Source organism: Hippoglossus hippoglossus, chromosome 17, assembly GCF_009819705.1.
Source record: "Hippoglossus hippoglossus isolate fHipHip1 chromosome 17, fHipHip1.pri, whole genome shotgun sequence".
NCBI lineage: Eukaryota > Metazoa > Chordata > Actinopteri > Pleuronectiformes > Pleuronectidae > Hippoglossus > Hippoglossus hippoglossus.
The window spans coordinates 24,215,353-24,229,154 of NC_047167.1; the positions used below are offsets into that span (position 1 = coordinate 24,215,353).

The following is a 13,802-nucleotide window of genomic DNA, read 5'->3' on the forward strand; positions in this document are numbered from 1 at the left end:
ATTTCCCAGATCGGAGTTATAGTTTTTGAACTAGAGCTATTTGTTCGAGGGTTGTGCCAGAGCCTGGATCTGTCTCTTCCCTGACTCACCTGGCTGGTTAGTCCCTTGCACACACAGAGGAGGGGGTGGGGGGGGGGTGTTGAGCAACAATGTGTTTGTTCCAGTGGGTTGAGTCACTGACTCACTGGTCACCAGTCCAAACCTTCTGTCACATGATCACAGCCCCGCCCCCGGTCACATCCACATGGAAATATTGACTCATCCTTACAGAGACAGGAAGTGACATGTTTTATGCTTTGAGGCTGGATTTTGTAAATGAACCCCCCCCCCCCCCAGATAGTTACAGGAAGTTACCAGAAACCCCACCCAAAACCCTGGATTTTCAAAATAAAACCCCCCAGCTAGTTACAGGACGTTACCAGGAAGGTCATTAAAGGTCGTTTTCTCTCCTGTCTGAACTCTGTCTTTTGTTCCATTGTTTCAATTTAATCTGGTTTAAAGGTTTTTTCACTCAAACAGTTTGATCCAGACCACCTCTTATGTTGGACCTTTCACACCTGATATTTAGGTTCAGACTAAACTGAAGAGTCTGAAGGTCTGAAGTCCTGAATATTGATCAATTTCACAGGAAACTGCTGGAAATAAAATTCAGTAACTTTTCATTTTCACCATGTGATTCACTTCCACTGTCCAGTTCCAGTTAAACAGAGTCTGTAGACTTTGAAGGAAATTATTCACACAAGATTAAAGTTTGTGTTTAATGCTGAAGCTTCATCTCTCTTTAATCTCAGTTTGTGATCTTGTTGTTCAACTGGATTTTTTAAACTTCGTGATATTCACATGTCCTGAACATACCTTGACCTGGATGACTGAGAATCACTTATAAAGCTTGTATTGTTCTAGGTTCACACCTGACGTTAAATCTTTGCTGCCTGTGTTCAGTGTCACATGAGCCTCATGCAAGAACATTTTCGTGTTCTTCGTTTAAGTTCCTCTTACATTTGTTTGTACGACTCGTCAGTTTCAGCTTCAGAAAAGAGTGATGATAAACGCGATAAACGCCACCTGTGTGTATTTGAGTAAATCGTAGACTTTCATAAAGATGGACGACATCATGTCTCCACAAACCCTGACCCACTTTCCAGAAATGAAGCTAAAATATCTCACATACAAATGCTGAGCCGACAGAAATCGGACAGGCGCTCTGTTTTCTGTCTGAACGAGATGTTTTCCCTGATCACACAAAAAGATTTTTTTTTTTTTTTTAAAAAAGGTACACGACCTAGACACTGTGACCCGAACCGTCGGGCGTCCGGACTCGAGTCTGGAAAACTCAAATTCTGTTCATACCTGTAAGAAAACTGGTTACTGATGCAACTTCTCCTAAATCACTCAAACGCACCATTAAACAACAAACCTGTTTGTATGAACGGTTCTTACATGAGGCTCAATGAGTCCAAACACAATCTGCCTTCACTGAGGTGGATCTACACCTGAACTGTCATGTGATCAGACTGGTTGTAATCCGATTACCCAGGTGAATAACGTCAGGTGTGAATGGGGATGAATCCTGTGTAACATGGTCCAGTGTTAAAAACACAGATTTCTACTCTACGTAAAAACATCAACCTCAGGTTCAAATGTGCAAAATGTTCAAAACCTTGTGGCTGTTTGATGTCACTGAAAAGAAGGAAGGTCAAATAAAACTTCAGTAACATGGCTCCACAAACTTTCTTAAGTTTGACTTCCTGTTTCCTGATCATGTGACTTCTGGACTCTTCTCCAGACTGATGGACAGATGAGAGAAAACAGCAGTTAGCTGCAGCCGGAGCAGGACGTCTGTGGATGACAGGAAGTGAGGAATCAGCTGACCTCAAACTGCAGGAAGGAAAGTTTCTGCTCAAATAAATAACAAAAAGGTAAGAGGTCAGCAACGACCTGCTCATGACTCCATATTTTAACTTGTTGCGGTCTGTTCGGCTCCTTGCAGGACGCCTGCAGTTAGTTAGTAAGACCAGTTTACAGAGTTCTTCACAGCTCTCCAGCAGGAACTTCAAAACCACGATGGGGTTGTTGGAGATGGTCTCCTCTCGACTGTGACACCGGTCGCAGTAACACTGACAGCGCTGAGATTTGGCAGCTGGTAGGTTTTGGTTCCGAGAGGAGGCAGGAGGTTTAATGGGGGGTCACCAGTAGAAAGAGCGGGAAAGGAAGTTGGTGGCGGCCCCGAGCCAGCTGGCCCCGTCCTGGTTGGATCCCACCCGGGTCACCGCCTTGTCGGGTTCCTGAGAGGGACTCTCGTCCTCTGGCAGGTAGTCGGGCAAGTCCAGGTTCTGCTCCACCTCCACCGAACCGTTTTCCGCAAACGAAATCAACACCTGGAGACAGCGACAGGGAAGAGGACAGGCTCAATGGTTCTGATGGATTCAGTGAAGTGGCTGCAGATTAGTTTTATAAAGACTAATATTAACTTAAAATGTGTGCATGTGAAGTAACGTTGTGGGTCCTCTTTCTTTTTGAATCGAATACAATTAGTAATTTAACATTTTAAAGAGATTGGTTGGTTGCATGGAAACCCAATAATGATATAACCTGCTGGTCACTATACACCTTCACTTCAATATCCATCATATTAATGTTTAGTTGAGTCTGTTTGGGAGTTTGACCATGAAACAAAGAAAATGTGATTTGTGACTCAGAGACAGTGAGTGGCTTCAAACCGAAAATGAATTGATAGCTTGTTTTCAGCTGTTTTCAGACATGGACTAAAGTCTGCACATGTTCCTCACATGTTCCTCACATGTTCTCCAGGTTCTCTATGTGAGAACAAATGTCTGAGTCAGTGTCTCTGGACATTTTCTGGATCTTCTCCTGCAGCCTCCTAGTAAAACATCTGTAACATGTCAGAGTGAGTTCATGTGAGGAGACAGCAGGACAATGTGTGGAAGCTTCCCAGTGAGCGAGTGGACGTGTTGATGAGGTTTCTAACACGTGACGGACGTGAAACTGGAAGAACACAAATATCTCAGGATGAAGAAGAGGAGCCGTACACGCAGAAGACGAAGACGTCAACTTGGAAACACGAGGAGGTTCCAGATCTTTTGGTGCTGAGGGCCGACGCCGGTGTGGATGAGCTGTAAACAACAACACTGATCTTTCCACAGCAGAGTTTATACGTCATGTCCCGCCTCCTGCTGCTCTACAGGCTCCGCCCCTGCTGCTCTACAGGCTCCGCCTCCTGCTGCTCTACAGGCTCCGCCCCTCGCCTGGATGTTCCCACATGTTCCTGTTGGTGTGAACGAGTCGGACCCAACAACCTGCTGCTGCTGCTTCACAAACACTAACTACAGGAAATGTCCAGACACTGTTTTACAGACTCGTGTGAAAACGGTTCCATTTTGGCTGCAGCTGTGGTTCAGGGTCACGAGGACTCTGCTGCCCCCTCCTGGTGTGAAGGATTATCTCATGCTAACGCCACTTCAGGAATTAAGTTGTGAGGAGGGTCGGCTTTACTTTACATAATAAGTGATTTCTCTGACCGACACTAAAGTAAAATGCTGTCTTGTGTAGATGTTGAAAAATAAACTGGTCTTACTGGAGCAGGACACTTGATGCTCAGGTTCATTATTCTTTAAGGATTTTAAAGCTTTTCTTTGGGAGTTTTTGTTCCTGTGACCTTTGGACACCGTGAAGTGACTGAAGCTGAAACTGACCTCGTCTCCATTTTCTCCTCTCACCACCTGCTGAGCACTCATCACCTGAGTGGAGGCGATCGCAGACGCCAGAGACTGAAAAGAAAAAACAGTCACGTGATTCATCACTTCATCCAACTCACTCATTGACAATAACCTGCTCACCAGGCTTTAATTGAAGTTACATATTTACAGATGAGTTTATTAAATATGAAACCTAATTATAATTTCACTTCATAGAGCAGCTCATACTTCAGCTGAAATTCAAACAAATTAATAATCACATGATTAAAATACATTTTCTTCATCAGTTTGAATTTTGATGATATCAACACTTTTAGTTTGAGCTGGTAAAAAAGAAATGTGCAGCTCGATCTTTGTGAACAGTTTCTATCATCACCATGTCTCGCCTCACCTCGGCCTTCAGGTCCGACCGGATCCGGACGATGCACCTCTTCACGGCCATCTGAAAGGTGAAGCTGATCACTCCTCTGATCTTCAGCAGAGCCTCCTCACACAGACTCCTCCGACTCTGACGAGGACCAAAACAAACTTTCACCCTGAACCTCCAACATTATTATTTATAATTCAGTGGTTCGTCGCCAGCTCTCTGCTCACCCAGTCGTCCAGCCCGTCGATGTGGAGGATGACCGTCTTGGCTCTCTTGTTGCTGGAGCCCAGGAAGAACTGGGCTTTGCGGCGGCTGCTGACAGCGTCCTCGGCTGGTTCCGAGTCAGCGTCGCAGGTCGCCTGCAGGAGCTCGTAGATCTCAGACGCCAACAGCTTTGTCTCTCCGGGAGTGGTCGATCTGGATGACACAACAAGACCAAACTCAGAGTGAATCTGTCAGGAACAACCAGACTGTTGTGTTTGAGTCATGTGGTTTTTGGTTCATGTTTTGTGTCTTTGACATAATTATTTTGTTTGAGTCCACAAAACACTTCTGGAGACATTCAGGCTAAAAACAAGGTGTAAATGACCTTGTTTCGAGTTCAATTTGAAAGTTGGGCTGACGGACACTTGGATGACACCACAGGAGCAGTATGGAGACATGTTGTTGTAAGGGAAATGTAACATTTTGACCACAATATGTTCATGTTAATTTCCCCTTTGATTGATCATGATTGAATCTCATACAATGTAACCTTCATCATGCTGTATCCTGTACAACTGAATGAGTTAATTGCTTTAACTAAGGCATTGTTGCCTTGATGTCATCAGAAGATCCTGACCTTTGACTTTGTAACAACCCCAACCAGAGTGGGAGGGATGAGCCAAATGTATAAAGACAAAGAACTGTTTCCCATCGGGGTGCATATTACAAACTGACCTTTGTCGTATGCACCATGCTCGGAGCATTAAAGTGTGATAATACTGTAAGAGAATTGTGTCTCGTTCCTCGTTGTTAAAGTGGGATTGCAGAAATTGCCAGGACATTGTGTTTTTACGTTTGAAGAAGTTATCACCAGTAACTTCGATTGTATTGGATTTGGCTGCAGTGCTGTTTTGGGTGAACTATCCCTTTAAAGTCGGAGTCGTGTCCACGTCACATCAATGAGACTCACTTCTGTACGACATTCTGGAGGCTCAGCATCATCCCCAACTCCCCCTTCAGCTTCTCCCGATTGGCTCGACATTCTGCCAGGTAACGAATCGCCTGCAACACCAACCAATCACAATCATCAGCAAGCATAACAACCAGCCGTGCCTCATCCTGAAGTTTTCTGCAGGAGGGTGAGTGTGAACGCAGCTCACCAGCAGGGCGGCGTAGACCACCTGAGGGTTTGGGTTGTCCAGGAAGAGGATGAGTCCCGGCAGGCAGCCCTGGTCCTGGACGATGGCCCTGCGGTTCATGGGGTCGGCAGCCAGGTCTTTCAGCTGGTTGACCACAGCCAGGGCGTCTGGCTCCACACTCATGTTTGACAATCACTCTCCCATACAAGAACCAGCTGAGGAAGACAGCGACAAACATGAAACCCACACTGTGCCACCTATCGAAACGCCCACCAGGCACCGCCACAGCTCTGGTTTCCTGTCCGCTCTCCACCATCCAACACAAATCCTGTCTCCATACAGAGAAACTCAACAAATACACATTTAAAAAACTGTTTGTGGTTTTTGAGATGTTCAAGGTCTCTGACCATTTAAGTACAATTCAGAAATAGACGTAAACAGGAAGTAGATTGTCTCTGCAGTTGGTTGCTTAGTAACAGAAACTCCTCTGAAGGAGGAGCAGTGATGGTGAAGAGTCAGAGCAGGGACGACGAGGTGGAACTGTAACTGACAGGAAGTGTTAGCTTTGTGTTCACCGCTGGTCGTCGAGTCACGTGACTGATGGGAACTAAGACCAGTTTAAACAAGTCTCTAATTTAGAGGCTGGAAACGCTGTCAGGCGTAACCATAGCAACAGTGATGCTTTAAAGCTGAAGCACAGTAACGTGGATGTAGCCTCAGCCAGTGTGAACAGGAGAGATCATAACACACTGTTGTGTCCTGTCACGTGTCAGGAGACAACACTGGTCTGAGAACTGCAGCTCAGATCTAAACCAACCTGTTTACAGCAGAACTGACCCACAGAGACGTGCAGACCAGGGTCCACAGCCGCGTTCTCCCAGCAGCTCGGTCGAACCGAGGGACGGACTGGTGAGAGGACTACAGGTCCTGCTGGTGTCTCTGGGGCGTGTGTCCTGGTACACGCACAGATTAAAGGCTCAGATGTTAACATGGAGCTTCGTGTCCTCGGTCAGGCAGCAGGACCCGGGACGTGCTACCAGCAGCGGGTGTGGTCACCTGTCACTGGCTCAGACCTCTGAAGAATGCTAATGCTAATGCTAACAGAGCTCACCTCTGACCGGCACCGAGCCGCGGCTAACGTTAGCGGCTAGCTGTCCGGTTAGCTTCCGCTCCGTGAAGCACCGGTGACCGTTAACGGTTTGTAGCAGCAGCTGGAGCCGGAACGAGCGGATTCTCCGGTTTATTCAAACACGTTAACGATGTTTCCACCGACTGAACATTAACCGAGGACTTCCGGCTGGGGACCCACTAACAACAGAGCCTGTGATTGGACCAATTACAGTCATGTGACGGTGCTGACCAATGAGCTGCACTGTTCTAACAGTTAAAGAAATATATATATAAATACATGTACACACACTGTATAAACATGTATCTATATGTTTATACAGTGTGTGTTCATCAAACTGAGGAAACCATTCAGTTATAGACATTTGATGCAGTAATGCAGTACTAAGTGATAGGTACAGTATACATGTGCAGTACAGTATAACCAGCAGGTGTGAGGGGGGGAGCCCTGCTCTCCTCCCAGTGGCTGCAGAGGAAGCTGATTGGTTCAAACGATTTGATTCCAGCTGAGAACATCAGACTGAACCGTCAGTTTCACTGTCAACATGGAGAAACTGGCTTCACTTCTGTTCTTCTCAGCTCTTGTAGGTTCGTATGATTTAGAAAAGAAAACCTGAAACAGGAAGACATCTTGTTTGGATATTCTTTTAGTTCCTGTTAAAGATTAAAAATGTCCACATCACAAATCTAGATGATAAAGATGTCACCACTTCACCACTAATAACTGTTGAGTCTGCCATTAACAGGATCATTTCATCAGGATCAACATTCAAGCCATGGACAAGTCACTTTGGAACATTAGTCTGAATAGAACATGTGGTTTCCATCACTAGGTCACAGCTTGGAAGATGATGTCACCGCCAACAGTGCTGAGGTGTTTTCAGCATCGGGCAGTACTGTTACTCTGTCCTGTAAATATTCTGTTAAAGCTGACAATCTCCAGTGGTATCGACAGGATCCTGGATCAGCTCCTCACTATCTTCTCCTGATCACTGATACACAAGAGCCTCAAGTGCTGAGAGCGACTCCTCGAAACCCTCGACTGACAGCTGAACTGAACCAGGAGAGAAATGGAGTCCAACTGCAGATCTCCTCTGCTGCAGTGACAGACTCTGCTGTGTACTACTGTGCTCTGCAGCCCACAGCGACAGGAAACTACACAACTCTGTACAAAAACTCCAGCTGCCAGAAGCCTCCTCTCCTCACTGCTCACCTCAGCTTCTTACCTCCACTAGAGGGCGATAAATTCTGATCAGAGATAGAAAAGAGTCAGAGGAGCTTCACAACACTTCTGGAGCAAAGTGAATCTACAGCAGATGTGAAGGAGGAAACTGTGATATTTCAAACACTGACGACATAAGACAAGATGCAGTGGGACAGGAGAGTGAATGAAAAGTGTGCGAGGGGTAAAGTTGTGAGTCGGGGCCGAACAGGGCCGAGACTCCTCCTTCTAATCTGAGTCTAAACACAGAGATCACAGCTTCTTTCCTCTTTCTACTCACAGTGACTCAACACTGCAGATATGACGCCTCTGTTCATCTCAGTGCTGCTGGCTGCTCTGTGTCTTGGTACGAACACAACTCTGTGTCTCTGATATCAACACAACACTGACCTGACTCACACTGATGGTGTTACTGCTGTTTTACAGAAGGCAGAGCACAACAAGACACTGTGCTGCAACCAGAAGGAGACGTGACTGCGACTGAAGGAGAAGCAGCAACACTTGGCTGTCGATACGTCAGCAGCTCAGCAAGTGCATCTCTCCACTGGTACAAACAGGAAGGAACCAACAGCCCAAAATTCATCCTGAGCCGCTTTCAACTGGGAGAAGGAAACAAGGCAGACGACTTCAGAGAGAGATTTTCATCCACAATGAATTCCACATCATTTCCTCTGAAGATCCAGAAGCTGCAGCCGTCTGACTCTGCTGTGTACTACTGTGCTCTGCAGCCCACAGTGACAGGAAACTACACAACTCTGTACAAAAACCTGTGGAGCAAAGACAATACTCCTCTTCCTCCACCAGAGGGAGTCACTCACTGTTACTCTCACAACCTGAGCTGAGCCACTGCACCAACCTCAGATCAAGTGAACTGATTTGGTCCAAGATATTACGACACATACACCAAACCAGTTTTCAGCAGAACTTCAACAGACTCCACAGATTTGAGTTAAAGCCTCAAATCCCGTCTGTCTCCATCCTCCCATCACTCAGCAGCCTCACAGGAAGCAACGGAAGAGAAGCTCAGAAATGACAAGTTCAGTGGAAAAAGACGATTGAAATAAAGTTCATGAAGTGAGATTCAACTGAGAAAACGTGAACAACAACATGTGTAGGAAATGTAAAACCAACTGGTCCAATGTTTCAGGAATCTCAGAGAATTTGGAGTCATTTGAATATGAACGTTGATGCTGTCATGTGGCTTTTCAGACAATATCTTACAAGACACTTTATTGTTCAGAAATGTGTCACAAGTACAAGAAAGAAACAGAAAGTTGAACCCAATAACAGGTTTGTGTGTTTGAGCTGAAAGCTGCAGAATCAACAGACGTGTGGTTTAGGTGTTGGTAACAAGCAGTGATATGAGAGGACGGACAGAGAGGGAGGAGCAACACTGTCAAAGAGCAGAGCAGAAAAGACCTCCTGCTGTGCTGCATTCAATATCTACACCAGACATCAGATAGTGTCTGTAAGATGTTCCCTCTGCGTCACGCTGGAGTCTGGCCTTTGTTTCTCTTCATCCTGAAAGGTCGGTCAAAGCAGGAATAACAAATGTCTTCAGAGGATCTGTTTCTAGAAACCACTGGAACAGACAGTCAGAGTTTAACATGGTCTTTAACCACATGTTTCTGTTTCTGTAGGTGTCAGCTGTGAAAAACTGCCTCCAGACCAGACTGCAGAGTTCAGTGTAGAAGGCAGCACTGTTACTCTGTCCTACAACTTCTCCAGGACAATAACTGGTACTGATTATTTCTTCTGGTATCGACAGTATCCAGGACAAGCACCAGAGTTCCTCCTGAACATCTCAGGGTTCAATGTGACAAGAACGTCAGATTCTCTGAAGTCAGAAACAAGGTTCTCCACTCACCTGTCTGGAGATGATGTCAAACTGCAGATCTCCTCTGCTGCAGTGACAGACTCTGCTGTGTACTACTGTGCTCTGCAGCCCACAGTGACAGGAAACTACACAACTCTGTACAAAAACCTGTGGAGCAAAGACAATACTCCTCATCATCCACTAGAGGGAGTCACTCACTGTTAAACCTCAGTGGTTTGTGATGACGTTTGTTTCACAATAAAACAAATTCTGACAATCATCAGGTTCTGTAGGATATTTCTTAAATGTGTGGTGTACCACAGGGTTCAATGCTGGGTCCTCTCTTCTTCAGTTTACATGTTGAGTTTGGATCATTATTTTTCTAAAAAACATCAATTTCATGGTTTTGTTGAACATGTTTATAGTAAAATTACACTGAAGTCCAGTGATTATGACAGAAGGTTTGTCACATGTGGAGTTTTGGTGTCAAAGACCTTCAAACTTTGTGTGAGTCTAGAACTTAGATCCTTTTACTCGTCACTAAATGTCTTTAAACCAGGTGAAATCAAATCTACTCTGTTGGTTCATGTTAAGCATAAAAGTGACACTGAGCTTTTTTTTCTTTATCAGAAGAATAAAGTTTAACTATGATGAAAAACTGTCGTTGCTACTTTAGGAGTTTAAAACAGGTTCTTGTTGTGTTGGCAAACTGTTTAAAGTGACGGACGCTTTAAATCATCTCAGCTACGTTCTGTAACTTCTGTTATAAAGACCAAACACTAACAGAATAAGGACTGGCCCCGCCCACTGAAGTCCAACTCGACCAATGAGATTGTTGGAGTGTCCAGTGCAGAGATGTTGGAGGAAGTAAAAGCACAATCAGCTTGATGTTGAGGACGACTGTGCAGCAGAGAGGCTGCTGAGTTGTTTCATTCTACTGCAGTGGAAGAACATTGATCATCTGTTTGGCTTCAACTACGAAGACTAAGACATGTTGCTTCACCTCTTTTTGTTTTTATCTCCCTTCATAGGTGAGTTTTACAACTAATCTCTGTCTCACTGAACCTGTGGAATAGATGATATTTGCCTGTTTCAATCCCATAATGATCTTTGTCATGACGTCCTGTGTGATGTAGTTTGGACCTCAGCTCCAGTGGAGCAGTTTCTGTAAAACTGTCTTTTGGTCTCAACCTCATGAACAATGTTGGTCTCCTTCACTCTCTCTTCTGTTTCAGGACTAACAGCTGCAGACAAAATCTATCCTCTAAACAATGAAGTCAGTAGAAGAGAAGGACAACCTGTCACACTCACATGTGACTATGAGACAACAGATGATTATGTTTATCTTTACTGGTACAGACATGATTCTGACCTTCAGGCTCCTCAGTTTCTTCTCTACAAAGGAGCGAGGTCACGGAGTGATGAACAACCTAATCCTGATAAACGATACGAATCCAAAACAACCAGATCATCAACTGAAATGACCATCAGCAACCTAACCCTGGCAGACAGCGCTCTGTACTACTGTGCTCTACACACAGTGATACAAAGTGTAGAAGAGGCTGTACAAAAACCTGAGCACACAGATCTGCCTCGTCTCCAAAGAGGAGGGAAGTGGGATTCAAACCACCGCTTCATATCAGATGGATTCTGATCATTCCGGTTTCATCAGAGTCATCGTGGTTACAGCTGCTGATGAAAAACTGTATGAGGATTCACATGAGCAGCAAATCCACGTCAGTGACAAAGCACCTGGACGATGCATCAAATAAAAGACAACATGCAAAATATGAACCAACACTGACTGTGGAGCACTTAGTGATCAGCAGCGCCCCCTGCAGCCGTCTGAGGTGAATAACTCTGTTGGGCTCTGTGTCTGATGAAGAGATTTTCTGTTAAAACAAAGTGAATCAATGTGTTGACTCTGACTGAGTCGTCCCACTGGATATTACCCATGATCCTCTGCTTCCTGACCCTGAAGAGCTGCAGCTGTAACAAATCCACCAAACTCTGTTCAGAACTCTTCATGTTTCAAAGTTTCCTGCTGAATATTGGAGATAAACTCTGGTTTTTAATAACTTCAGAGTCTCTTTCACTGATCTCAGTTCAGCTTCACTCTTCAACTGGAGCTGATTGTGACAGTTGAAGCTGACTCTCAGTCAGTTCTTCTCACAGGAGATGGAACCCACTCAGCAGAGCAGAGCTGGACCACCTTGTACGCTCACACATTGTGTCGGGCCCCGCAAATCAAGCAAGGCCCCGCCTCCCCCTTGTATCACAGCAAATGTCTCAGCGAGTGAAGCGTTGGTTTTAGCCACGAGTTCTGAGCAGCTGTGTGTTAATGTGCAGCCACTTAGCAGCACCTGCATTTAAAGAACATCTGTAACTGGGGAAGCTCCAGACAATATCCTGGGTTCCACCTTTATTAGAGTCCTCATTGGAGGATTTGATCTTCCACAGCAACTCCACTTTGTATCTGAGCCACAAATACTAAAGTGGGAGTTTATATTCAAGAGGAAAAACTGTGTCCAAGAACATAAGAAGTCAGATGGAGCTGAAATATTGATTCTGAGATAACGTGTACTCTTTCTGATCAGAGATATAAAAGAGTCAGAGGAGCTTCACAACACTTCTGGAGCAAAGTGAATCTACAGCAGATGTGAAGGAGGAAACTGTGATATTTCAAACACTGACGACATAAGACAAGATGCAGTGGGACAGGAGAGTGAATGAAAAGTGTGCGAGGGGTAAAGTTGTGAGTCGGGGCCGAACAGGGCCGAGACTCCTCCTTCTAATCTGAGTCTAAACACAGAGATCACAGCTTCTTTCCTCTTTCTACTCACAGTGACTCAACACTGCAGATATGACGCCTCTGTTCATCTCAGTGCTGCTGGCTGCTCTGTGTCTTGGTACGAACACAACTCTGTGTCTCTGATATCAACACAACACTGACCTGACTCACACTGATGGTGTTACTGCTGTTTTACAGAAGGCAGAGCACAACAAGACACTGTGCTGCAACCAGAAGGAGACGTGACTGCGACTGAAGGAGAAGCAGCAACACTTGGCTGTCGATACGTCAGCAGCTCAGCAAGTGCATCTCTCCTCTGGTACAAACAGGAAGGAACCAACAGCCCAAAATTCATCCTGAGCCGCTTTCTACTGGGAGAAGGAAACAAGGCAGACGACTTCAGAGAGAGATTTTCATCCACAATGAATTCCACATCATTTCCTCTGAAGATCCAGAAGCTGCAGCCGTCTGACTCTGCTGTGTACTACTGTGCTCTGCAGCCCACAGTGACAGGAAACTACACAACTCTGTACAAAAACCTGTGGAGCAAAGACAATACTCCTCATCATCCACCAGAGGGAGTCACTCACTGTTAAACCTCAGTGGTTTGTGATGACGTTTGTTTCACAATAAAACAAATTCTGACAATCATCAGGTTCTGTAGGATATTTCTTAAATGTGTGGTGTACCACAGGGTTCAATGCTGGGTCCTCTCATCTTCAGTTTACATGTTGAGTTTGGATCATTATTTGTCTAAAAAACATCAATTTCATGGTTTTGTTGAACATGTTTATAGTAAAATTTAAGCAGAACATGGCCCAGATGTGCTCCACTATCAGCACAATGTCAGACTCACACTTTTTGCAAAACACTAAACACACTTGTATACATCAGACACTGAAGTATATCATGATGTCACTTCCTTGCAATTCCAAAGCACTGACTGTCAAATGACCCCCCCCCCCCCCCCCCCCCCATGAGCCAATTGGTTCAACACAGCCATCAGGTGCACAAACACATGACTGCTTAATTGTAGACACACCAATCAGGTTTAAGCACGAAACAAATGCAGCAGGTGAGTTCACCTGACTTCAACCAAAATAGAAGGAGTCAGAAGAAGAAGAAGAGTGAGGGTGAGGGGGGGAATCCACGGAGGAGGAGAAGGAGGAAGAGGAAGAAGAAGAGTGAGGGTGAGGGGGGGAATCCACAGAGGAGGAGGAGGAGGAGGAGGAAGAGGAAGAGTGAGGGTGAGGGGGGGAATCCACAGAGGAGGAGAAGGAGGAAGAGGAAGAGGAAGAGTGAGGGTGAGGGGGGGAATCCACAGAGGAGGAGGAGGAGGAGGAGGAAGAGGAAGAGTGAGGGTGAGAGGGGGAATCCACGGAGGAGAAGAAGGAGGAAGAGGAAGAGGAAGAGTGAGGG

General features: G+C 45.4%; 2 protein-coding genes and 3 gene segments (V, D, J or C); 3 read left to right on the forward strand and 2 right to left on the reverse strand.

Annotated features, from left to right (window-relative positions):
- LOC117778604 (cytochrome P450 7B1) overlaps nt 1-13,802 on the reverse strand; it is a 36,984-nt gene that overhangs the window by 18,084 nt on the left and 5,098 nt on the right. The gene's annotated exons all lie outside the window — the stretch shown is intronic.
- LOC117778607 (armadillo repeat-containing protein 1-like) lies at nt 2,115-6,792 on the reverse strand. 2 transcript variants are annotated; one of them, XM_034614333.1, is made up of 7 exons: nt 6,538-6,792; nt 5,448-5,641; nt 5,258-5,349; nt 4,311-4,500; nt 4,108-4,224; nt 3,714-3,788; nt 2,115-2,378 (listed from the first exon to the last, which is right to left on the reverse strand). In XM_034614333.1, the coding sequence occupies exons 2-7, from the start codon at nt 5,607-5,609 to the stop codon at nt 2,187-2,189; spliced, it is 828 nt and encodes a 275-aa protein (XP_034470224.1). In that variant the 5' UTR covers nt 5,610-5,641; nt 6,538-6,792; the 3' UTR covers nt 2,115-2,186. The 2 variants fall into 2 exon arrangements, with proteins under 2 accessions (XP_034470224.1, XP_034470225.1); XM_034614334.1 differs by having other exon boundaries at nt 6,244-6,792.
- Nucleotides 7,831-9,176, forward strand: LOC117778608. The segment is given in 3 exon segments: nt 7,831-8,122; nt 8,203-8,568; nt 9,060-9,176. Coding segments are annotated over 3 exon segments (438 nt in total).
- On the forward strand, nt 9,164-9,872 carry LOC117778610. The segment is given in 2 exon segments: nt 9,164-9,304; nt 9,417-9,872. Coding segments are annotated over 2 exon segments (456 nt in total).
- Nucleotides 11,919-13,127, forward strand: LOC117778612. The segment is given in 2 exon segments: nt 11,919-12,501; nt 12,582-13,127. Coding segments are annotated over 2 exon segments (444 nt in total).

Excerpts from the sequence above, each read along its gene's own strand:
- LOC117778607 (XM_034614333.1), bottom strand. The coding sequence starts at position 5,609 with ATGAGTGTGGAGCCAGACGCCCTGGCTGTGGTCAACCAGCTGAAAGAC. Across the intron at positions 3,789-4,107 it reads GGTCGGACCTGAAGGCCGAG|TCTCTGGCGTCTGCGATCGC; the intron begins GTGAGGCGAGAC and ends TTTTCTTTTCAG. Across the intron at positions 2,379-3,713 it reads GAGGAGAAAATGGAGACGAG|GTGTTGATTTCGTTTGCGGA; the intron begins GTCAGTTTCAGC and ends CGCTGTCTCCAG.